The sequence below is a fragment of the Schistocerca serialis genome, chromosome 9 (assembly GCF_023864345.2).
Source record: "Schistocerca serialis cubense isolate TAMUIC-IGC-003099 chromosome 9, iqSchSeri2.2, whole genome shotgun sequence".
In the NCBI taxonomy this organism is placed as follows: domain Eukaryota; kingdom Metazoa; phylum Arthropoda; class Insecta; order Orthoptera; family Acrididae; genus Schistocerca; species Schistocerca serialis.
In genome coordinates, this window is record NC_064646.1 from 287417635 (window position 1) to 287444143 (window position 26509).

General features: G+C 38.1%; 1 protein-coding gene across 1 annotated transcript in view; it reads right to left on the reverse strand.

Annotated features, from left to right (window-relative positions):
• LOC126419763 (cubilin-like) overlaps window positions 1–26509 on the reverse strand; it is a 753686-nt gene that overhangs the window by 529995 nt on the left and 197182 nt on the right. Inside the window, exons 22-24 of the mRNA XM_050086938.1 lie at window positions 19046–19274; window positions 7555–7685; window positions 3099–3282 (exon numbers count right to left, since the gene is read on the reverse strand). Of these exons, the coding sequence (XP_049942895.1) occupies window positions 3099–3282; window positions 7555–7685; window positions 19046–19274 (544 nt within the window). The remainder of the gene's footprint in view (window positions 1–3098; window positions 3283–7554; window positions 7686–19045; window positions 19275–26509) is intronic.

A 26509-nucleotide genomic window follows, 5' to 3' on the forward strand; every position in this document is an offset into this window, starting at 1 on the left:
GATCATTCCAATCCCGGGATTGGAAAGACTTACCTTAGGGGGAAAAAGGAACAGGTATACACTCGCACACACACACATATCCATCCGCACATATACAGACACAAGCAGACATATGTTTGGGTAGCCCAACTCTGCCCAAATGTATGTCTGCTTGTGTCTGTATATGTGCGGATGGATATGTGTGTGTGTGCGAGTGTATACCTGTCCCTTTTTCCCCCTAAGGTAAGTCTTCCCACTCCCAGGATTGGAATGATCCCTTACCCTCTCCCTTAAAACCCACATCCTTTCGGCTTTCCCTCTCCTTCCCCCTTTCCTGATGAAGCAATGGTGGGTTGCGAAAGCTTGAATTTTGTGTGTGTGTTTGTGTTTGTTAGTGTCTCTATCAACATACCAACACTTTTGTTTGGTAAGCTTAATCATCTTTGTTTTTAGATATATTTTTCCCACGTGGAATGTTTCCCTCTATTATATTAATATCATTAATTTGAACCCAACAATTACGTTTGTTATTGTCACTGTTGCATTTTGAAATCTTTTGTGTCATCTTACTTTCTCTTTTTGTTCGTGCAAGTAGTTTCACTTTGTATTCAACTTCTCCTTTTTAGCGTAATCTACCATACAATTTTATCCAGCCTATATATACTCAATAATACGTAACCCACTTCCAAACCATAACCAAAAAATTTTTTTCCGCTTTCAACACTACCGCTGCTATAAAATCCACCGTTCCCAGCTCACAAACAGTTCCTTTCACCTATTAAACAACCATTTCAGCTAGTTCTAACAACTTTTGTTTTATTTCCATTTTCGTTTTTCCCACATCACTGATCATTTTTAGCTGCTTCCCACAGATTTTAACGTCATTATTTCTTCGTCAGACAATTGTTATCCTCATTTTCATAATCTGCCACCACAAAACCACTCCTTTTAATACATTTACACACAGCTTTTTCGAAATTTTCCCGAATTTCTCCACCCTTTAATGTGTTTTGGAGGCAACACAACCACCTAACCTTTGTGCACATCGTTGTCTACCAACCCAAGTTCACCACAGGATCAACATAGCTCAGCTCTAACTAACACTTTTTCGACTTTTTTCACACCAGATCAGTACTGACAACTCTGCCCATCGTATGTCTGCTTGTGTCTGTATATGTGCGGATGGATATGTGTGTGTGTGCGAGTGTATACCTGTCCCTTTTTCCCCCTAAGGTAAGTCTTCCCACTCCCGGGATTGGAATGATCCCTTACCCTCTCCCTTAAAACCAACATCCTTTCGGCTTTCCCTCTCCTTCCCCCTTTCCTGATGAAGCAACCATGGGTTGTGAAAGCTTGAATTTTGTGTGTGTGTGTGTTTGTGTTTGTTAGTGTCTCTATCAACATACCAACACTTTCGTTTGGTAAGCTACATCATCTTTGTTTTTAAGATATATTTTTGCCACGTGGAATGTTTCCCTCTATTATATAATAGAAAGAAACATCCCACATGCGAAAAACATATTTAAAAAAAAGATACTGTGACTTACCAAATGCGAGAAAGTGCTGGTAGATAGACACAATAAAAAACACACAAACACACACACAAATTTCAAGCTTTCGCAACCCACTGTTGCTTCATCAGGAAAGAGGGAAGGGAAAGACGAAAGGATGTGGGTTTTAAGGGAGAGGGTAAGGAGTCATTCTAATCCTGGGAGCGGAAAGACTTACCTTATGGGAAAAAAGGGACAGGTATACATTCGCGCGCACACACACACACACACACACACACACACACACACACACACACACACACACACACACACTTATCCATCCGCACATATATAAGACTTACCTTAGGGGGAAAAAAAGAACAGGTATACACTCGCACACACATTATGTCTATATATGTGGAAACATTCCATGTGGGAAAAATAAATCTAAAAACAAAGATGATGTAACTTACCAAACGAAAGCACTGGTACGTTGATAGAGACACAAACAAACACAAACACACACACAAAATTCAAGCTTTCGCAACCCATGGTTGCTTCATCAGGAAAGAGCGAAGGAGAGGGAAAGATAAAAGGATGTGGGTTTTAAAGAAGAGGGTAAGGAGTCATTCCAATCCTGGGAGCAGAAAGACAGGTATACAATTGCACACACACACATATCCATCCACACATATACAGACACAAGCAGATATATGTAAAGGCAATTACCCACCAATGAAGTAAGGCAGTTTAACATTCATCATATACAATTGTTAAAAAGGATTCAGAAATAATTTATGAAAACTGCTTCCTAATTGATATGTTCCATTTGCGTAATTGGAAGTTCAGTCATTCATCACAGAAGACACTATGCAAGAGACTCACAATTAATAACTACATGTAATGATGAATTTAAAAAAGAAGTAACAACAAACATTTAAAATACCAATTGCCTCTTGGTAAGGTATACAGTATAAGATGAAGATGCAAAAAGCTACACATGTGACAGGAAATACATACTCTGCATTGGACTGCAGCCAAAGATTAAAAGTTTCCACTAGAAGTAGCTAACAGCAAAGTCACTGCTGTCAACACCTAAACATCCACGGAAAAAGTAAATGGACAGAGAGAAATCAGGCTAAAACATTTGTCTTGTCTGATGAAATGATGACTATCATTTTCTGTAGAAAAGGAAATGAATCAAAATAATGTTTTTTTATAGAGCTGTCACCTACTGCAAAGAATGTGGGAAAAAGTACTACACTAAAGTCAACATATATACGTGTATATTTACTAACAAAGAACGATTAATGTCTCAGAAATACTGGGATCCACTGTTACTGCGATAACGTATCGTAAATAATGAAGTGATTTATTCCACCTTTAAAACCTTCAGGAAGGGAGGGGGAGGGGGGATTAAACTTAAATTTTTACATGAGGTCATTAGATCTTCTAACTGAAGTCATTCAATCTATTGATCATCCATCAATACTGTTCTATAGTAAATCGACAAAATAAAGAGAAATTGTTTTAACAAGCAAAGTATCTTCAAGGTAAATCCTTAAACTAGCTAATATACACAATGAGCAAATATTTTTAAAAGTGGCTGTACAAATAATGAATCATTACCTGATCTCCAGATAGTCATATTTACAACTGCCTGCCTCCAGCTCAAAGTCTGTGACATTTAACATAATCTGCTGACCAACTGGAATGGAGATGATCCAAGTGCAGTCCTGACCAGGAAGATAATTTTGTGGATATCGTGGGGACTGGATAGCACCCATTGTTGAATGGAAAGTGTGACCACATGCTGCAAAGTAATAATGTAAATATTTGCTGAATGTAGTCCACGAACACAACTATCTGAGAATAAACTTTTATACTAAAATGAATCACACATGAGCTATGGCTTGTATTACTAAATTTTTTTTCCTTTTTCAGGATAATCAATGACAAAGAACCTGTTTTGAACTCAGAGCATTCTGCCCGTACCTCCTCTGAGAGACGAAATCAAATTTGTCTATTTTGGCATAGATTCCAAACACTGCTTTGACAGACGTTCTATTTGTGGTGTGAAGCAGTAGACCAATGGCACATGGATAGTAACAAGTCCGTACACTAAGTCAGTTAGATTCTTCTCAGAATGGACTGAACAGTGTCAAAAAATCTATTTTTGCTTTAGATTTTGATCATGATTCAACAGATAAGACACTCACCAACCTCAAAGCTTCTTCATAATTACAGATTCACACTAAATTAATGTACCACAGTCTTTCTTTTGATACGACTATGCAATCAGCTATTTCATATACTTTTATTTGCATAACATCAATTGGGAACATCCACACATGGCTTATCTTTAACAGGAATTGCATGTATGAATTCAACCACTCAGTTTTTAACTGTTGAAACTAAAGGAGATTTGTAAATGTGTGCCAACCTTGGATGAATAAAATGTCAAAACAAAAGGCTTTTGATGGGACCATTTTCCAGTTTATCCACTCAAGCAAAACACATGCAACACCATATAAAGAAAAGCTTTTCTTAGGATCAATATGATATATGACTTACGGGAAATACAATAAGGTCTGATTCCACCCTCCTACTTTGACAAGTGACATCATTTAACAAATAATAAAAAATAAAAAATAAATAAAAAAATAAAAAAAACAGGACATACTAAAACATCTAGAATACACAGAATATAAACTGGTATTGACTAGTTCAGTTGACCTACATAGCTCAAATGAAGACAGCGACATCAAACATTCCCTTCATGAAAACAAGAAGACAATAAAAAAAATTACAAGGGTTGGAACTTTATTAGTGAAAACTAATTATTTGCAGCTCGTACAAAATAGATACGTGTTTCAAAGCTTTACTGACCTTCGAAGTAGTCACCACCATTGTGTATAGCCCATTGCCGGCGATGTGGAAGTTGTAGGATACTCTTAGCAGTGCCAGTTGTGCTGACAGTTCAAGTGGTGCGGTCTATTGTCCGACGAGTTTGTAGCAGTTCTGAAGCAAATTCCGTGAATTGTTTCCTTCAGTTTAGAAATTGAGTTGAACTCACGAGGGCATAAGTCAGGAGAATGCAGCAGGTGGTATAGCACTTAGCAGCCCCATCAGTCAAACAAATCAGTGACAGCTTGCACTGTATGTGCTTGAGCATTAGCCTGCAAAAAAGCTGGTCGTCGGTTGTGTTCCAAAAATGAACAGCATAGAGACAGAAGTGATGACACTTTCTGCAGGACCTGACCATCATTTTGCAGGACAATGCCCAAGCACGTACAGTGCACGCTGTTACTGATTTGTTTGACTGATGGATCTGCTAAGTGCTATACCACCAACGGCACTGCCCCGACTTAAGCCCTTGTAAGCTCAACTCGATTTCTAAACTGAAGGAAACACTTCATAGCATTCGCTTCAGAACTGCTACAAATTTGTCAGGCAATAGACTGTGCCACTCAAACAGTCAACACAACTGGCATTGCTAAGAGTATCCTACGACTTCCACATTGCTGGCAATGGGTTATACACAATGCTGGTGACTACTTTGAAGGTCAGTAAAATGTGGAAATACGTATCTATTTTATACAAGCTTTAAGTAAATAGTTGCTATTATTTAAATTCCAACCCTCGCAAGTTTTTTATTATCTTATTGTTTTCATAAAGGGAATGTCTGATGTCACTGTCTTCATTTAAGCTATGTAGGTCAAAGGAATTATTCAATACCAGTTTTTTAGACACACACACACACACACACACACAAATTTGTACAGAATAAACCGAATATAGAAGTACAAAAATCACACAATTTGAATGGAATACTTGACAAATTATTGGAAACGATTGGACACCATTACTAAAAACAAAACCAGAAACAGAAATGTCTACAACAAGAGTATGTTTTCCTCTTACCTCAAAATGCAAACTTTGAGTAGACTGAGCTTACATGAGTTGACACAACATAACACATTTACGTCATGAGTGAAAGCCAACAAAGGGAACTGCAGCTTACGCTACACCTACATAGCTCAAAGGAATACGGCAATAGCTCTCACAGAGCTGCAAAAGACTGACATGATTGACGACTAACAAAAACAAATTCCTGCACACTAAACTGACTCTAAAATAAAATGATAAAAAAAAATCGTACAGTTGGAATTGATTCTTTGCTTGACCTCCACAGCTCAAACGAAAACAGGGATACCATACACACACCCAGTGTGATTCAAATGTTTTGCTGTACCTACTAAGCTCATACAAAGAGAGGGGTACTAGATACACCTGCACAAAGCAACAACAAACTGAATAATAACCAAGAAAAATTATTAGAAAATTGTAAAAATATATATATAAAAAAATCACAAGGTACGCTGAACGAAACAGTGATAACAGGTACCTTCAAACCTTTCCCCAAAACCAACAACATCAACGAAAATTGCGCAAATGAAAATCTCTAAAATACACTAGAAAAATATTGCTCAATTGCAACTGATTGCTTCGCTTGACATATATAAACCAAATGAAAACAGGTATAATACACACCCTCAGAATATAACATACAAAAATACCTAAAGAAATAAAAAAAAATTCCCCAGAATAAACTGAAAGAAAAGAACATAAATAAAAAAACTAAAATTGCATTATAAGCAAAAATCAACAAGTCAATAAGCATAAGGGAAAAGAAGTAACAAATAAATACCTAAGACTGCATCCCACCAAATTAAATCATTATTACATACCACATAACAAAAACACACATACACTACAAGTGTGACCCATCACTAACAACAAGAAGACACATAGAAGAACATAGATGTCAAAATGCAGTGCCTCAGTGAGATCGCAGTAAAACAAAAAAAAAGCTAAGTATTTGTAAAACACAAACTAAAAATAACATTTCTACTTGTTTCACTCATGACCATTTGAGCTATGCACTTAGAACCTGGCTAACTAACACCTTCAACAAACTTGCCACATTACAAAAATAGACCAATAATTGTAGAAAGCAACATTATAATTATAATGACTAATCACTTAACTCACAACAATTTAACTTTTGCTGTTAAGTTCTTGCATTTCTTTGCCCTTGGAAATCATGTGTAATACAGAAAGAAACAGACAATTTGTGAAGAAAAAAAATTGCTATTTGTTTCTCTGTCAACAATTTAAGCTGTGCTCCCAGATTCCACCCAAACCACACCCTCATACATCACTACATCATGATATAGTTGGAATAAAAAGCACAGTTAACAAACAGCTTAGATTACACTACAAGCTAAGACAACCACAGACAACATTTTATATCAGGCTTACATCCTTCACAATGTAAATTAATGATATTTTACAGGATATCATGAGTCAGACTGGATGGGTGAAATCAGACTGTGATGTTGACCTGACTTATGTTATAACAGAATAAAATTTCAATAACATCACTGCCATCTCTGTGTGAGGCTTTGAAATATGTATAAATTTGTCCTCCACATTCTTAAAAACTACTTCACATTCATGTGCTGACAGCTTTTCCCACTGCAGTAATTATATGTCCATAGAGGCAGGGTAAATCTGCAATATCTGTTACTCAATAAAAACAAAATACACACTTTACAGTGATACATGTGAGTGAATAATTTTTCAGATATGAACAAGTATAATAATTACCTCCTTGTTAATTATTACTTTTTCATTTAACTTTCATTAATGCAAAGAAAATTCTTATAAAAACAAAAATGTGATCAAATTACTTGTCTCCACAGTGTCTTTTACTCAACAATAGAAGTTGTAAAACATTAAATTATCTATTTATATGTACAAGACACTATTAATCCAAGCATTAGTATAAAGCTCCATTTGATGATCATTTTCATACAAAATACTAAACAATGTACAAATATTTTGTCCACAAACATCTTCATTTGCCTATTTGGTGTTTCTTGTAGTACAGAGCCTGCCAAAAGTTTCTGAACTGAACAGAATGGATCATAACATTAATAAAGTGGTAACACATAACATATCAATTGAAAAACAAGAAAAGAAGATAGATAAAATTGAAGGCTAACTGTTGCATACTTACTTGTTGAAATGTCTATTTGATTGTAATGTGCACTAAATCCTTGGTAATTAATGCTATGATCAGACTGAAACACAACAGTCATTACATTTCCTATGGTGACCAATACTGGTGGAAGTCGTTCACCACAGAACCTGTTATGAAAATAAAAAGTATTGCAAGTTTACAGTCCAGTCAGTAGAAAATCAAAATATAGGATGTTTTGAAATGACCATTATGAACACCATGCAGTAGTAACTTCTCTCAACTTCTTAAATGCATCCAAAAAAATTCAACTGACAAGACAGACAAATTCTATATAGGATTTTAGAGGAATTGAGCGTTGACAGAAAAATGAGGGAAATTGTGAAACAAACCCTGAAAGACTCGAACTTAGTAGTTAGGTTTTTAGAAGAAATCTCTGAGTCCTTCAAAATAAAGACAGGGGTCAGGCAAGGAGATGGATTATTTACATTTCTTTCAAATATCACCCTGAAGAAAATAATGAAAGCCCGGGAAGAAGGTCTGGAGTTGAAAAAATAAATAGAATACACTTTGGGAAAAAAAAAGGAAAAAATGGAATTCATGTGTTTGACTTCTGCCAATGACCTTGCCCTTTTAGCTAGAAACTGGAAGGATGCACAAAAGGATGCTGGAAACCTTGCATAAAATTGCTGGAAAAATGGGTTTTGAAGTCTCGTATGAAAAGCTGGAATATATGGAACACTGACACCAAGAGGAGAAGTACCTGTAGGTAAAATATAGGAAGGTTAGAAGGGCAGATGAATTCAAATACTTAGGAGAATGGATCCAAAACAATGGACTGCATAAGAGGAAGTCAAAGGAAGAGTCAGAAAATTAGACCTTGCTTACAACTAACACAGAATAGGTACAAGAAAATATCAGGGACTATAATTCAGTTATAAAACTATAAGGACTCTTTGCTTTAAGAGTATAATGCATAAGGTTGATGATTTCCATTGCCTAGTGCATAAAAAATGTCGTGTGATTAGGGCCTCCTGTTGGGTAGACGGTTTACCGGGTGCAAGTCTTTCGATTGGACGCCACTTCTGCGACTTGTGCATCACTGGGGATAAAATGATGATGATTAACACAACACAACACCCAGTCCCTGAGCAGAGAAAAATCTCCAACCCAGCCGGGAATCAAACCCAGGCCCTTAGGACTGACATTCTGTCACGCTGATCACTCAGCTACCGAGGACAGACACCTAGTGCACTGAAGTACTAAAGCCTCTCTTCCATCATTGAACTTGAAATGCAGTCAGTCTCAAGACTAAAAAGTGTTGTTTTTTCCTTCTTTTGCATGATCACTGCCAAACCATTCTCCTTTTTTAGCTTCTGTAATTGCAGCTATTAAACTATCTATGAAACCAAACAATATATCCACACAGTGACTTTAAGCATCTACATGTTTCAACCTAGAATCAGATTTGTGTTAGATCTTGCTTTTCTTGATGATAAGTCCTTCTTATGTTTCATCATCTTTGAAAGTCAGCACAGACTATTACCATTTCAAAACATATTTCTAGAAAATACAACTGGAATTTCTTTAATGACTAAGACTGCAGGTTCACAACTACTGTACTATTCTTCTTGAGGTGTTTATTGTTTACTTGTGTTAGAGATTGGATGCAACTTGTCATCGGCGGGAGATTTATGTTACAAAACAGCTGCAAAACCAAAGTAGCACTAAGCAGTATAGCCTACTTATATTTTATTGGTGATGTATACATATTACATTTCTGTACTTTGTCTTTAGTTAATGTATACCATGACTTGCCCACACACCTGAACGTTCCTTTCACAATGGACTCTATGGAACATGATCAGTGAATGAATGAAGATACCATGCAGAAAATGGAAAATCATTTTACCTGATTATTTGGATCAATGGAAGTAATTTCTGATTGACTCCAATTCCTATATTAAATGTGCATTGTCTTGGTCATACGATCTAGGGAACAAGGCTTTACAAATGTCTGATTAGTGAGGAGTGACTTTATCTGAAGCAGACATGCAGTGCAATCAATATTTGTTGCTTATACTATCCTTAGATGTTGAGGAGTAATACTTAGAATTCTGAACAAGTTTTAAGTTCCAGGCTGCATCAGTAGATATGATGAGCACAAAGAAGTTTATATTTTCAATTTCCCATCTGCTGAAAATATGCTTATTAAGTGGATATCCATGACTGAGAGTGATAATTTACATTCCTGTGCTAAGTACATCCATTTTCAATAAAAGTATGTGACAGCTAAATGTTTGATTCAAAGCACAACTTTCAGCAGAGAAGGTACACTACATTTTTCGTCATTTTTTATTTGTGGTATTTTCAGTTTCTCATAAATATTGTGGGAAATGCATACAACAGATAGGAAAACTAACTAGCCTTATAAGCAATGCCTCAACTTGGAAAAACAGCTACCACATACAAACTTCCTATATGCTCTTCTTATCTCTGCAAAGCAACACCAATTAATCAGTTGCCAGGCTGATTCATTTATTGGAAGTTCTGAGTTTTTTATTGAGTAACATCACATTTAGCAGTAGATTCTATCAAACAATGTCAACATTTCATCATTTTTTATAATAATGTCTGTAAACTGGAAAATGAGAAATTACTTAGATTACTAAACAAAATAAAATTCAAAACAGTTTTACAATGGTGTATTTTACACAGAGACACTAAAAGGGACTAAAAATAATTTTAGTTACTAGTTTTGCTGATCCTTGCAAGAAGTTAGCACTTTTGGTTGGTTGCATTTGTGCCAACTGGGTTCACACCAAACAGCATATACTGTAAGTGTAGTGAGTCTGTTTCTGCCTGCTATAATTTGTGACCTATTTTGATCTGAAATACATTCCCCTTTTTACCGTAATACAATTTTATCCCGCCTATATATACTCAATAATACGTAACCCACTTCCAAACCATAACCAAAAAAATTTTATTTTCCGCCTTCAACACTACCGCTGCTATAAAATCCACCGTTTCTAGTTCAATAACAGCTGCTTTCACGTATTAAACAACCATTTCGGCTAGTTCTGATAACTTTTACTTTATTTCCACTTCCGTTTTTCGCACATCACTGATCATGCATGGTCTTTAAATACGTCTGCTTGTGTCTGTATATGTGTGGATGGATATGTTTGTGTGTGCGAGTGTATACCCGTCCTTTTTTCCTTTTTTCCCCCCTAAGGTAAGTCTTTCTGCTCCCGGGATTGGAATGACTCCTTACTCTCTCCCTTAAAACCCACATCCTTTCGTCTTTCCCTCTCCTTCCCTCTTTCCTGATGAGGCAACAGTTTGTTGCGAAAGCTTGAATTTTGTGTGTATGTTTGTGTTTGTTTGTGTGTCTGTCGACCTGCCAGCACTTTCATTTGGTAAGTCACATCATCTTTGTTTTTAGATATATTTTTCCTACGTGGAATGTTTCCCTTTATTATAACCAAATAAGTTAATTTGTTGATTAAGGGGCAGTTAGTGTGGATCAATGTTGGATGGAGGAGTGAACTAAGTTATACTTTCATTTCTCCCCAGCTCATGCCTCTTCTTTACACCGACCATACATTCCAGATTGTGGGTTATGTCAGACAGTGTCACAGTCCATATTCGAGCCACAGCGCCCAGAGATAATGATCATGTATGTGTGTTTTGTTTTTCCAAAGAACGCCTTTTTTGTGTGAAAGCTTAAATATTTTGCAATCTTTCCATTGTGCCTGTCTGTGGCTCAATACTCTCTCTAAGTGCTGAGTAACAATCTATCCTTTTCATAATGCTGTTGCGTTCTTTGTACAAGGGTTGCAACTTTAAGAGTGGCATCTATTTAATTACAGCTGGTACAAAATGGATACATGTTTCAAAGTTTTACTGACCTTCAAAGTAGTCACTAGCATTGTTTATAACCCATTGCCACTGACGTCAAAGTCTTAGGATACTCTTAGCAGTGCCAGTTGTGTTGACATTTTTAGTGGTGTGGTCTATTGCCCGACAAATTTGTAGCAGTTCTGAAGTGAATGCCATGAAGTGTTTCCTTCAGTATAGAAATCGAGTTGAACTTACAAGGGCTTAAGTCAGGGGAGTGCAGTAGGTGGTATAGCAATTAGCAGCCCCATCACTCAAACAAATCAGTAACAGCTTGCATTGTACGTGCTTGAGAATTGTCCTGCAAAATGATGGTCAGGTCCTGCAGAAAGTGTCATCACTTCTATCTCTATGCTGTCCATTTTTGGAACACAAGCTATGACCAGCTGCACCTGCTGAGCTAGTGCAGTTGCCATGCACTACCCCGCAAGCGAACACAAATGTGCCTGTCACTGACAGCACTGCGTGTTTGTCAACATTACTCGCCAATGAGCAATTACTTACGCATCGACGATTTCCGATATTTGCTTCAGGAGGGAAAAGAACACATCCTCTGGTCTTTATCAGAGCTTCTCAAAATGTTTTACCTCATACCTGGACCGAAGCCCATAAATTTAGATTTGTTGTTGGATACACACAGGTTGATGTTCTGCTATGGGCTATGGACATGGTGGAACATTTTCACTATTATGAACAGTTTGAGAGGGCATTTCTGGATAAGTGTTGGTCTGCGGCCATACAAGAGAGACTCAGACGTGAAGTAATCAATCCGACTCCGTTCAATAGTAAGTACGGAATCTTAAGGACCTATTTTGAAAAATATTTGAATAAAACCAGACACTGGACGAACCTTGTATCTCAAGTAGACGTGATGAAAATTTTAAAGAGCCATCTTCCTGCCCACATTAGGGAAAACTCATTACCATCCTTGAACACAACACCGAATACTTTCTATCTGCACTGGACAATAGATTTTATATATGACAAGAGACTGGTATAACCGAAGCCTGTTAATACGCCGATAGCGACACACTAATTTACTGACCAACAAGTAAACAATGGATTCGTAGTACAACACGGATGGCAAACTTAGCCCACCCAAATCTATGGTAATGGTAATGTTAATCACAGTGGCAATGGAGAAAGCTGTAAATACAAAGGTGGATATAAAAGAAATTGGCAAAAATTTAGCAAAAACATTTACACTGGGTGAGTAGTGTATGGCCAGCCTGTACAATATGTACCAACACAAGCTTTTGGCAATAATCAGCCAATCACTTGGCAAGCGCCAAACAATAACATACAACTGAATAACCCTCTACCAGCAGAATTTGGCAAGCAAAGTGACACACATATGCCGAATAACAAGCAGAGGCGAAGAGAATTTCAACTGACAGCCTATCAGGACACTAATTGGTGTAACCAAGCACCAAGGGTCAACATAGTAGAAGTTATGCCTAACCTAGAGGTCAATGTCACCGCAATGCCAGAAAACCTGAACCGGTCACGGCATGCCTCCATTCCGTGACCTTGGAGGGGAGTGGGGCTGCGAGCTTGATTGAGATCTGCTTTATCAGATATGATTATGGTGATGATGCAAGAGATGATCTGTATCAAGATAATGAGCGTACGTGGAAAAACTGGACAGAGGACAAGATACAAGCTACTATTAAACCCAAAATATTTGACTTTGATGTACCCATTGTGCCTGACACAGGTGCTACGACTAATTTGATGTCACAGGGATTCTTTCAAGAATTGAAGAAACATGGACTTGTGCCTACATTGCCAGTGCAAAATCACAGCATACAAACTGCCACTGGTCAGAAATTGAAAGGAGTCAAGATACAAGCCTGAGTTCCCGTACAATAAGGACAGTTTTATGTATGAAGCAGTTTTTTTGATAGTAGAAAAATTAATAGTTGATTGTTTAATCGGTATGGATTCTTGAATGGAGCATAATACAACCATCATTTTCCCCTTCTTGTAGTCCCATCTTGGCTGCGAGTAAGCCAGATTGCGAGAAGCACTTGGTCCTTGACACATGTAATATTAATAGGACCATTGTACCTGTACGAACACATCCAGACAATTTAGAGGAACAGCTTTTGAAATTCCATAATGCTAAATTTCTTACTATAACTGAGCTCCGGTCTTCATATTGGCAAATAAAGCTACATGAAGAAAGTCGGAAGTATACCGCCTTTGTATGTGGGGGCAGGAGCTTCGAATTTCAACTATTACCGCATGGATTGAACGTAAGTGCAGGTGTATTAATCTCTGCACTTGACAGAGTGCTAGGGCCCGAACTTTTGAGTAAGGTACCATTATTCCAAATATGGAGTAACAGTAAACATCAAGAATACTAATTTTGGACAAGAAAACGTAAAATGTTTAGGACACAAAATCTCTTCAGAAGGCATACTGCCATCTCCTAAAAAACTTGATGCCATAAGGAACTGCCCTATTCTGCAAAACAAGAAACAGTTAAAGGCATACTTAAGCTTAGTTTCATTTTTACGGAAATTCATCTCCAACCAACTTATTAACAGTGATGCTTTATTCAATCTTCTCCAGTAAAACACACCTTGGGTATGGAACAAGCAATATCAAACTGATTTTGAACCTTATTAAATGTTAATATTTTATCTTAATCAGACATGAAAAATGAGTTTTGTTTATGCACCGACGTGTCTTTTCACTGTCTGGGTGCATGCCTTTTTCAACTGGCAGAAGAAGAAGGAAATCTCATCCCTAAAGGAATTAGCTTTGCCAGTCGCACCTTATCTGAAGCTGAACATTCATACTGAGTCATGGAATTAGAGTGCTTGGCTGAAACTTGGACCTTTAAGAAGTTTGAATATTTCGATTGGGGTATGCACACAAAAGTGTACGGTGACCATCGGTCCCTATCGTTTTTGTTAACTTGCAAATTGCTGCACCGATGGATAGAAAGGTGGTGTGTGTATCTTCAAGAATTCGATTTTGAGATAGTATACATAATAGCTGATGCTCTTTCTCAACTACCACAAGGCTTAGAGAAATTCAAGTATCTTTTACAGCAGGAAGGTGAAATAAGAGCTATGTTGATGGTGGACAAAACACTCTGACCATACTATGCCCACATGTGCAAACCTATTGAGCAATTACAGCACGAAGACACACGCAGAAGTAAGGTAAGAGCAAAACGTGCACATAACGAAGATCAAAAATTTAAAAAAAGTTTTTCACTACTCACAAAGGTGTTTTGATCCATAGGAAACTTCCTGAACAAGAGAAATGGCACCTGTGTTTTCCAGAGGAATATGTGCATGATTTTATCTTATACACACACAATACTTGGGGCCATTATGGCACTTAAGCATGTACTGATAAAATAGCTAAATACTGTTATTTCCCCTACCTTAGACAAAGAGTACTACAGGTGGTAAGAAAGTGTATTGTTTGCCAGAAAGCAAAACACAGGGCATATGGTGTTACTTAGAACACATCCCAAATCCACAAAAATTGGAAAACTGAACCATAAGTGGCAATTACTACACATCGGACCATACATAATTCCCAAAATGCCCTACACAGGAGCATACAGATTGGCACACATGAACATAGGTAAAGACAAGGGCCTTTACCCACACAAAGACTTGAGAATGTTTATATACTTAAGAAGAGGTGTGTAGCCTCTAAGCTGTACATATGTATAACAAAATTAGATTTAGGAGGCTAGAAAATCACATTCCAGAAACTATGTTGTTAGTTGATAAGGAAAATTTTTGTTTAGGTTTTTTCTTATATGTCAAATGTATAAATGATAAGGTAAGTGGATGTAACAAGGAGGAATTTTACTTTTATGTATCTAGAGACGACAATACTTTAAACACAATGCTTCACCTTGTGTGTAGCCCAGTTGTAAATGAATAAACGAACTTGTGAAACACACGGTAGCGCGCACTGCAATACACAACTCACCGCAACATTAGTAGTAACAGAGCGACGCAATACATGCACACTGGGGAGAAAGATAGTCAACAAACTGCAAACGTGTGTGCACCAGACAGACACAGCTGAAGGTGTTGGAACACCCAGAACAAACCCTACGAGCTACAGCCAGTACTAAACTGCAAAATAGAAAATTAATGGGGTGTCTATACGACAACTACAACTATCTACACAATACACACAGGCAGCTAAGGGATTATATATACGGAAGGGGAATCCTAAACTACGAAATTTATTGAAGTTACATTACTACGTACACTATATCCATATGTTTACAAATTTAAGTATTGAAAGTACAAGCACTAATTATAATGAAGGAGCCAGAAAACCCTTGCTGCAGGTAAACAAGCAAGTACACTATAAAAGACAAGCTGAATAAGAGATCGCATCATACCTACAATACACTTTATCTTTCAGGTTTATAAGGTAAGTAGAGACACACACATGACACTGAAAGAATTTGTGATAGCACGATTGCACACTAAAGTAAATGAGCACATGGTTGAATATATGAAAGAGGTGTTAGTGACCATCGAGCCACTGTACACTTAACTATGAAGATTTAGTTTTAAGTTAGTATTAATTTTTTTCTTCTAGGGAACGATGCATCGACACATCCAAAAGTGAAGAAAGACAAATGCTTGTTGAGTGTTAGTACCATGTAAGCATAAGAGAGGACCACACCGCAAGTAAATATGGTTGTAAGCTTATGATATGTATACATGTGATAGTGGGAAAATATGTGAAGAAGTATACAGTTGCAGTACTTCGCATATCACAAGGCTGAACTAAGGTGGAGCACTACCAAATAATCAAGGGGTCAAAACCAACTACTGTGAGCATCGACTACGTATGAAAGCATCAAACACCTCATTTATATTGAATTTTTTTATGCATGTTTGTTACTTATATAAACACTATTTTACACTCATTGTACATGACATGTAGTATTGATGATACACCTCTGCATACCTCTGCATATGAAATGGTTATCCTTTATATGATGAACATAATAAGTAAATACTGAGGTGCACTTTAAACACTGAACAAGTATTCGATACGAACGGTATCTTCAGGTTTACATAGTGTTTATAAACAACGAACTATTTTGTTCTTGGGAACACAGTTAAGACCAGCAACGAGAAGTAACTGAGTACATAAATGCTTTTCCATGAAATTTCTTTAATTCTTTGAACTTGATAAATATGCTCTGATAAGAAGTCACTGTAAATTGAAGTGAAGTGTATGTCAATTTATGCCACAAAGGAAAAGCAAATCTATTACTGTATGGATATTATGTAAAGAGTGTACAACCAAATAAGAGCAAAAAGTGTGCTCATGTAATTGGAACTCAACAGTGTAACAAAATAATAATTTAACAAAATGTACTAAACAAAATGACAATCAGACTGTAATGTATATAAGCAACAATAATGGTATGTAGCAAATAAATAGGATAAGTTTATTTTTGTAGTTTTATTTATTTTTTGTTGTTATGTGTATAGTATAGTAAGTGGCAAGGACACTACAAAAACTTTGTGTAATGCAACGGTATGTAAGACGTTCAAAAACAAAGAGCAAAAACATATGAAACCTAACTGCAAAGTGTTAAGTGTGCGTGTGAGATATGTAGGTGTGGGTGTGATGAACTAAAAAAAATGACAATTCTTCATAAAAATATGAATTTTCTGTGCTCAGCAATGTCGTAGATGCAGCAAGAAACTTACCATATCGGCAGATGTCAGATGCACAGTTGATATTCCTACTGAATAAGTGTGAGAGACAATGTGAAATACTTTCCTCAGGCCGCTAACATGGAAACCAGTAGTCAGCGCATCAAAGATTTCACAAAGGATCACGCCGCTGAACACGAGCTTCACGAATTTGTGCAGTAAGGACGATGTGGACGCATGATATGAACTCTGACTTTGTATTAAAACGTGAAACCAAGCTGGAGCGATAACGGACAGTGAACTGTGCATGTATGCTTCACAAGCTAAACACAGGACAGATACTGAGTGACAATAATGGGACTATGCACTTACAGCAAGCACTTTGTTAGGAAGGAGAACTTATGTATGTATGTGTTAAGGGAGCTGACATGCCTATATTGTCATCTTTTGTGAGGACTAAATCTCTCCAGTCCTTTTTCTTCACACTTCTTCCTTTCCCTTCAACTTTTGTGCCAGAAGAAGGAGCCATTCTGAAAGCTTGTAGAAGTTAAACCTTTTCATGCGTGTGATCCTGCTACTGCTTGGTGAGTAGATTCTTTTTTTTTTAATCCATTTACAAGATGTAAATATCATAATTTTGGTAACTTTGACAATGTTATGTAAAAGATGATTAAATGAAATCGGTGCATACAAAACTTCAGTGCTGTTATATTCATTATTTTATGTATGATAGAGCATAACTGATAAAAAAAACTTGAATTTGCATTAACAATAAAAAATACAATTCTCAGTAAATTTATTTATATAACACAGAGCACCATAGGTAAATTTAGTGTCTAGTATTTATCATTTACTGAAGCAGAGTTAGTATGATTTCATCAGAAAGTAAGTTATCACTTGTGGCATAGCCTCAAATTCATGACATCAATTCTGAACTGTAAGACTTTGTTTTCTTGTTGGTGCCTAGTTGTCTAGATGATGGTGTTCTGTCTAAAGTAAGCAAATGCTTCATTTTAAGTATTAATTGAAACAGTGGCAGGTTAAGAGCAAGACAAGGAGCAGCAGCTTTTTTCAAAGTATCTAATGTTTCTGAACACAAACAAACAAACATAAAGTCATCTAGGAGTAATTACCATTATTAATACTGTCACTAATCAAAACTGGTTGTTATTTTACTTTACAGAAGTTGCCTGTGGTGGCTGTTTCTGCCATTAGTGCTTAATTTCACTCAATATGCATCCCTGAAGATTCTCTTTTAAAACGGGATTTACAGATCAAAATATGCAAATGAATGGAATCATTTGTAGGACTGTTCAGTAACAATTTGACCTGTATCTTGTGTTGATTAAGTAATAAGTGTTTCCCATAGAACAGTTTTCAGATACGCTACAAATTACTTCAATTTAATTTTATCAAGTGGATTGGTTATGCATTAATTCAGTATACAGTTCTCTTGTCTAGCTGCAGCCCCCCCCCCCTCCCCCCCCCCCCCCTTCAAAATGATGAAACTAGTAATTTTCAAGTATTACTATTAAATATAGTTTTGGAAGAGTCGTATTAACTCACTGAATCATCATGTAGGTTAGGAACAGGAGTGGAGCTACAAGAGGCTCCCAATTTCACATTCCCCATTCTAAGTTTACATCTATTTCTACCTCTATGCATTGCAGACCAGACATAGAAGTGCACAATAGCAAAATATCTTGTTCTTATTTGCCAACACTTACAGGCCATGTTCTGTGAATTATTACGCATAATTTTCAGACTGATCGTTTACACCTCTTAAACTTGCTTCATTGGCAGTCGTATGTAATGAAGAATGTTTCATAATTGTACGATTCCCCAAGGACTGTTGCCAGAATTTACTTTTCTCTCTGCATCTACACAAATTGCTCTCAAGTACAACAATTTACAGTGTAAAAATATGTAATGAACTAAATGAAAATCCTGCTATTTACCTGCCCATATTTGAGGCACCAAATGAGGAATTATCATATACTTCAATATAATCAAAGTCACAGTCCTCATCAAATCCTTCTTCCAATGCAAACGAATCCCATGTAAGTTGGATAGATTTCCCTGGCGGTGCTGCAAGAATCCATCGGCAAGTTTGTCCAGGTGAATAAGAATTTGGATATCGTGGAGATTCAAATGTTCCATTGGATCCTTTCAGGATGCCACCACATCCTGCAAAATTAATGTCATAATACATATACCAAGAAGAATTTTGTACTTTAGTAAAAAATGCAATATAATGAAGAAAGCCTCAAATATTATTAAAATATACGCTACATATAAATCACAGAGATACAAGTAAGTTATTGCAAGTTTCTGAACTGCAACGGTACATATTTGATAGCGTATTAGTATGAGGCCTGTTCAAAAAATTCCAGAATATTTGTAATTTTGCTCCAATGGCGTGTTTGAGCAAAATGCGATTGGTATCCTTGCACATGCTTGTGTTTAATGTGTAGCTGCTAGAAGTTTCATTGTTGTATGTCTGTTAGTTATTGTTTAGTGTTGTATTGAGTAGTACACTGTGCCACACAGTTTGCGAATTTCAAGATGGTAGAGTTAGAGGAGCAACATTTCTGCATTAAATTTTGCATGAAACTCAGGAAAACCTTTGCAGAGACACAACAAATGATGCAAGAAGTCTGCAATGATGAGGGCCTAAGCCATAGTTGACATTATGAATGGTTCACACAGTTTAAAAATTGCCGGACAGAAATTAAAGGTGACCCTTATTAAGGACCTCTTCGACGTCTACCAATGACACTCATTTCAGGAACGTCAATGAAATTGTGCATGCTGATTGAAGACTGACTGTCCACAAGACTGCAGAAGAATGTAGCATTTCAGTTGGATCATGTCATGAAATCCTGACACAGCATCTTGGAAGGCGATGTGTTGCTGCCAAGTTCATCCCATGGCTCATGAATCAAGACCAGAAAAATCTGTGCTTCACAATCTGTTAAGAGCTTTTAGATAGCGCAAATCAGAACCAGATGTTCCTTAAGAGAATCATAACTGGTGATGAGACATGGGTCCATGGTTATGATGCTAAGACCAAGGTTCAATCTTCACAATGGGTCGGGAAAGTTTCTACAAGACCAAAAAAGCTCGTCAAGTCAGGTCAAATCCATACTGATAGTTTTCTTTGACTTTGAAGTGTTAGTTCACCATTAATTCATGCCACAGAGACAAACTGTAATTGATGGTACTATTGTATGTGTTGTGATGCCTGTGAGAAAATGTGAGAAGGGAACGGTTTGAAATGTAACAAGACAATTCATGGCTCTTGCATCAGGATAATGCGTGTCTGCATTCATCCCCATTGCTGCGTGACTATTGCACAAAAAACTAAATCACTGTGCCACTTCATCCTCCATACTCTCCAGATCTAGCCCTCGTCGACTTTTGTATTTCCAAAGTTGAAAACCTCATTGAAAGGATGAAGATTTGCAATGATAGATGATATAAAAGAATATTTGCAGACAACACTCCATGCAGTTCAGATAGAGATATACTAAGACTGCTTCCAGAAGTAGAAATGGTGTTGGGAGTGGTGTAGCAATTGTGTGAGAGAATTTCCAAGGATACCATGCACAATAAGAAAGAGCAAGTGTAGAGAAATTTTGTGAACAAAGTTCTGGAATTTTTTGAACAGATCTTGTACACCACAAAATCAGCATAAGTTGTGTTACTGTCATCCTGTACAATGCAAAGGAGACAACTTTTCTGTGCAGGAGTTCTGCATTACTGTCTACAAAGATCTGGGTTTACGGTCCATTAATTTAACTGTCACTATTCAGTTTTTGGAAAACTAAATGAAATTTTTTTTCCAAAGGATAAACTTTTCACATTATTAACCTTCATACCACAAGCAGCACTTCACTGTCCTCCACCTCTACCCTGCTGTCGTACCCCTGCCCCATCACAGCCTCCTCCTTACCCCCACCACTCAAACTGCTTCTCTCATCATGTTCTGTTGCTTGCAGTGTGGCCTTGGCAGCCACAGAGAGTGGTCATGCATGTGAGTGTCGTGTTTGGATGAATGTGTGTGTGTGTGTGTGTATGTTGTCTATTTCAGAAGAAGGCCTTTTGGCCAAAAGCTTACTTGTTTATCAGTCTTTTTGTTGCACCTGTCTGCAACTCAACATTTCCACTATATGGTGAGTTTCATAATATTGTCAGAACTATCCTTCATATTGTCTGCACTAGGATACTCTACAAGGCCCTTACTGACAGTTTAAAATGACGGCTCTTTGAAAAGGTTATTCTAAAACAGCTAATAATCACACATGACTATTCATAAAGTCATGAATGTGGACTGTTTATTGCAATTTTTAGCTGAGGTAAAACTTATGTTAGAACTGTAGGACAGATGCTGAAATGTTTAGAATTGAATTTCTGAAGAAATTATTTTGTTTCAGCTACCTGTAATGAGACACTATATTGGAAGCGAGCATCACTATCCACAATTATTTCAATTTTTTTTTCAAGTGATTATTGCTGTTCGTGGTCTTTTTGACCATGTGTCACTCTCTTGTAATTTTCACTTTCTTAGTTATTATCTTTGTTGTGAAAGTAACATTCCGCAGGAGAACAAAAGCAGATGTTTGTTTACAATTTCATGTATGGGACAATAAGGGCAAAGATATTTCATCATTAGTTATGATGATGAGTGCTGATTGTAACATACACATAATATATCAAGTGTCTATTGGCAGAACATATAAACACTGAGTCTCCTGTCTCCATGTAAGATGTACAGGTATCCACTAGTTTCAAACTACACAAGCATAAAGACTCTTGAAATAATAACACTATTCTAGGACACTATACTGGAATGTAAAGTGAGACTCTTATACTACTATTTTCTGGAGGAAAATGGATCTTCACAGTACTGACAATCAATTTCAGTAAATCCTCTCCTGTATAAATTTGGTGAACTGATGCAAAACCACAAATATGTAAAAATATCTACAACTGCAATGTTCAAATCAGTGACTCATACCCAAATCCACTTCAAAACAGAAAACATCATCAAATACACATATTCCCTTTTAATTTTATGGCTGGTAATTCCTACTAAACACTATAAAGGTAATTACAATGGATATCCTTTTAACATATACAATAAACATTTAAAGAACACGTACAAACACTATAAATTCAATTGGATTCCTGGATCACCCATCTTTGTTGGATGTGTGAGAGTGGACCATTATCTGTCTGGGTGTTGTTAATATTTCTAGAGTGAACCCCATAATGTCTGATGAAGTATGAAGTGAGACAGTTACTGAGTGACTATACCTCACACACATTTAACTGGAGACTAGCCTGGCAAATTGCTAGGTCAATAAGACGTTTCTGGCTACGTCACTGAGATTGTCCAAAATAACAGGACAGAGTTGGGCTTCAATGAGGGAAGGTAGAGTCTATAGTACCTATTACTTGCCTGTAGAACATATTACTGTTAAATGTACTCACAATTCATTGTAACTGACATGTTACTATGCACTGACACTGTACCACAGCAGACATACGTCTGTTCGCTATAATGCTCTGACACTGGTAATGCAGTTGTAACACTGACATAAAGTAATTTAGAGAAACAATGGCATATCCTCTTCAAAATACCTTTGCCAGTATTTAAACATGGCATCTCTCCAACAACAATCCAGTGCCCCGCTATAACATCAAATCAACTGATGAAGAAAGTTTGTGGTCCACTAAAGTACTATGGATCCCTCCTCTCTCTGTGGTTAAAGGTGTATATATACATAGGAAGAGACAGATTGCTATTTAACATAAAGATGGCATGTCAAGTTGCAGTTTGGCATGATTAAAAGACATTCACATGTAGCTTTTGGCCACAGCCTTCATCAATAAAGAGCGACATACTCACCACATTCACGCATGCACACACACACACACACACACACACACACAAACACAAGCAAGCACACCTCATGTACACATGACTGCCAACTCAAGCATCTTGGGCCGGAATGCAACTTCATGTAGGATGCAAGCAACAGTCTAGAGAAAGTGGGGAAGGGGAAGGGATAATAGTGTACAGGTGAAGAGAGAGACAAATGCTGTCTGATGGAGTATGCAGCGACTCCAACAGGTATTGTATCAGTAGGTTGTGGGGCAGGGGGGTGGAGAAAAAAGGAACAAAATATGAGAGGAGTGGGAAAAGACAGATGAGTGTGTTGGCAGGGGGCTGCAAATAAATATGGTGGGAGACAAGAATAGGGACGAGATGGTAGGACATAGGTGGTAGAAACTGTTGGGTGGAGCATATGGGGACAATACGTTGGTGTAGGTTGAATCAAGATAATCACGGGAGTGGAGAATGTCTTGTTAGGATATGTCCCATCTGTACAGTTCATAAAAGTTGGTGGTGAAAGGAAGGATCCAGATTGCTTGGGTAGTGAAGCAGCCACTGAAATCCAGTGAGTTACGTTCAGCGGCATGTTGTGCTACAAGGCGGTCTACTTTGCTCTTGGCCACAGATTGGCAGTGGCCATTCATTCTGGTGGACAGCTGGTTAGTAGTCATACCAATATAAAAAGCTGTGCAATGAATGCCGCAGAGTTGGTAAATGACATGGCTGCTTTCACAGGTGGCCCGCCCCCTGATGGGGCAGGATAAACCTGTGACAAGACTGGTATAGGAAGTGCTAGTTGGGTGTACTGGGTAGGTTTTGAACCTGAGTCTTCCACAGAGATATGGTCCTTGCGGCTGGAGGGTTGGGATTGGGGTGGTATAGGATGCTGTGGAGGTTGGGTGGGTGACAGACGCCACTTTAGGAGTGTGGGAAGTAGGGTAGGATGTCCCTCATTTCAGGGCATGATGATAGGTAATCAAAGCCCTGGTGAAGGATGTGGTTCAGCTGTTCAAGTCTGGGGTAGAACTGGATCTCATAGGGGACATTAATTTGTGGCTGGGTTTTTTTTTTTTGGGGGGGGGGGGGGTTGGGGGTGGGAGGGTTGGGGTTGTGATGGGAAATGGCACAGGAGATCTGTTTGCGGACTAGGTCTGGGGGATAGTGCCTGTGTGTGAAGGCCTTGATGAGACCCTCAGCATACTGAGCAAGGGAGGTTTTGACACTGCAGATACATCGCCCCGGGTAGCCAATCTATATGGGAGAGATTGTTTGATGTGAAAGGAATGACAGCTGTCAAAATGCAGGAACTGCTGGTGGTTGGTGGATTTAATGTGGACAGAGGTGTGGATGGAGCCACCAAGAGAGGAGGATGTCAACATCTAAGAAGGTGGCACGCTGGGCTGAGGAGAGCCATGTGAAGAGGATGAGAGAAAAGGTGGTGGGGTCGTGAAGGAACAAAGATAGGGTGTCTTGGCCCTGGGTCCCAATCATGGAGATACAATCAATCAACCTGAATCAGACTAGGGGTTTGATGTTTTGGGAGCCTGGGAATGTCTCCTCTAGATGGTCCATAAGAAGGTTGGCATAGGAGGGTGTCATACAGGTGTCCATGGCTGTGCTGCAGATTAGTTTATATACCTGCCCTTCAAATGAGATATGAAGGACGTTGGGATACGATCCTGGAAGTAAAGGAGTGGGGACAGTGGAGAGTTGGTGAAGGAAGTGGTTGGTGTCTTTGATGTGGGAGGCTAAATTATGGGCAATTGGTTGGAGGTGTTGGTCAATGAGTGTTGAAATTCTTTCTGCAGGGTCACAATAACCAACTACAATGGGGCATCTAGGATTGTTGGGTTTGTGGATTTTGGGGAGCATGTAGAATGTGGGTGTGCAGGGAGTCACAAGGGTCAGGGGAGTTGTTCTGGAAAGGGCCTAAGGCCTTAAGCAGGGATTGGAGTTTTTGTTGGACTTCTGGGATAGGATCACTCTGGCAAAGTTTATAGGTTGAGGGGTCAGACAACTGGTGGAGGCCTTCTTTCAGGTAGTCACTGTGATTCATTACAACAGTGGTGGAACCTTAGTATGCAGGTAGGATTATTAGGTCAGGATTTGTGTTGAGGTTGTGTATGGCTGTTTTTTCTTCTATTGAAAGGTTGGTGTTCTACGGAAGAGCCCTGGGAAAGGATGCTGTGGCTAAGTTAGAGGTAAGGAATTCCTGTAAGGTGACCAGCAGTTAGTTATGTGGGAGGGGAGTATCACAGTTGGACAATGGTATGAACTTGAAGAGGCAGGGTTCAATATTGGAATTAGGGTGGTTTTGGCTGGAGGGATTGGTGGCAAAGAAGTGCTTCCATTACAGGGATTGGGAGGAGAGTAGATCTTTGACAAGTCCAGCATGGTTACATTTGGGTGTAAGCTTATAAGGTGAGGCCTTTGTAGAGGACTGAAACTTCCGTAGAACTGAGGGTTTTGGTGGAAAGGTTAACTACAGTGTTACAGGAATGTTTTGGCTCTGGATTTGGTGGAGGGTTGGTAGTGAGTTTTGTGGGATTTGGCAAGCTGAAAAGGTTGGCTGGGCACGGTTTAGCTGCTATGAGGGGTAGACAAGAAGCAACACTTTGGGTACAATATGGGTTGGATAGTGGTGCCCCGAGGTGGCAGTAGAATGTCAGGAGGTTGCATAATTTAAGGGTGTGGTGTCTGGAATGCTTCTCCAGGTGCTGGAGAGCAAGGGATTCAGTTTCAGAGTATGTCCCACAGTCCCAATTATTAGGGTTTCATCCCATTCCATTCACGTATGGAGCATGGCATGAATGATTGTTCGAATGTCACTATGTGTGCAGTAATTATTCTAATCTTATCAGAATGATTCTTAAGTGGTGGTACATAGGGGATTGAAGTAAATTCCTAGAGCCATCATTTATAGCTGGTTCTTGAAACTTTGTTAATAGACTTTGTTGAGACGGTTTATGTCTATCATCAAGAGTCTTCCAGTTCAGTTCCTTCAGTATCTCTGTGACACTCTCCCATGGATTAAACAAACCTATGACCATTTGTGCTGCCCTTCTCTGTATATATTCAATATCCTCTGTTAGTCCTGTTTGGCATGTGCCCCACACACTTGAACAATATTCTAAGATGGGTCACATGACTGATCTCCTTTGCAGACGATTGCACTTCCCCAGTATTCTACCAACAAACCTAAGTCTACCACCTGCTGTACACACGACTGATCATATGTGATCTTTCCATTTTATGTCCCTACAGAGGGTTACATGTGGGGATTTGTATGAGTCGGCCAATTCCAACAGTGACTCATTGATATCATAGTCATAGGATACTATGTTCTGAAATCTTTTCAAGATCTGACTGAATATTTATGCAGCTTCTTTCAGACAGTACTTCTTTATATATAACTGCATCATCTGTAAAATGTCTAAGGTTACTACTAATATTGTCTGAAAGGTCATTAACATACAACATGAACAACAATGGTCCCAAAACCCTTCCCTGGAGCACACTC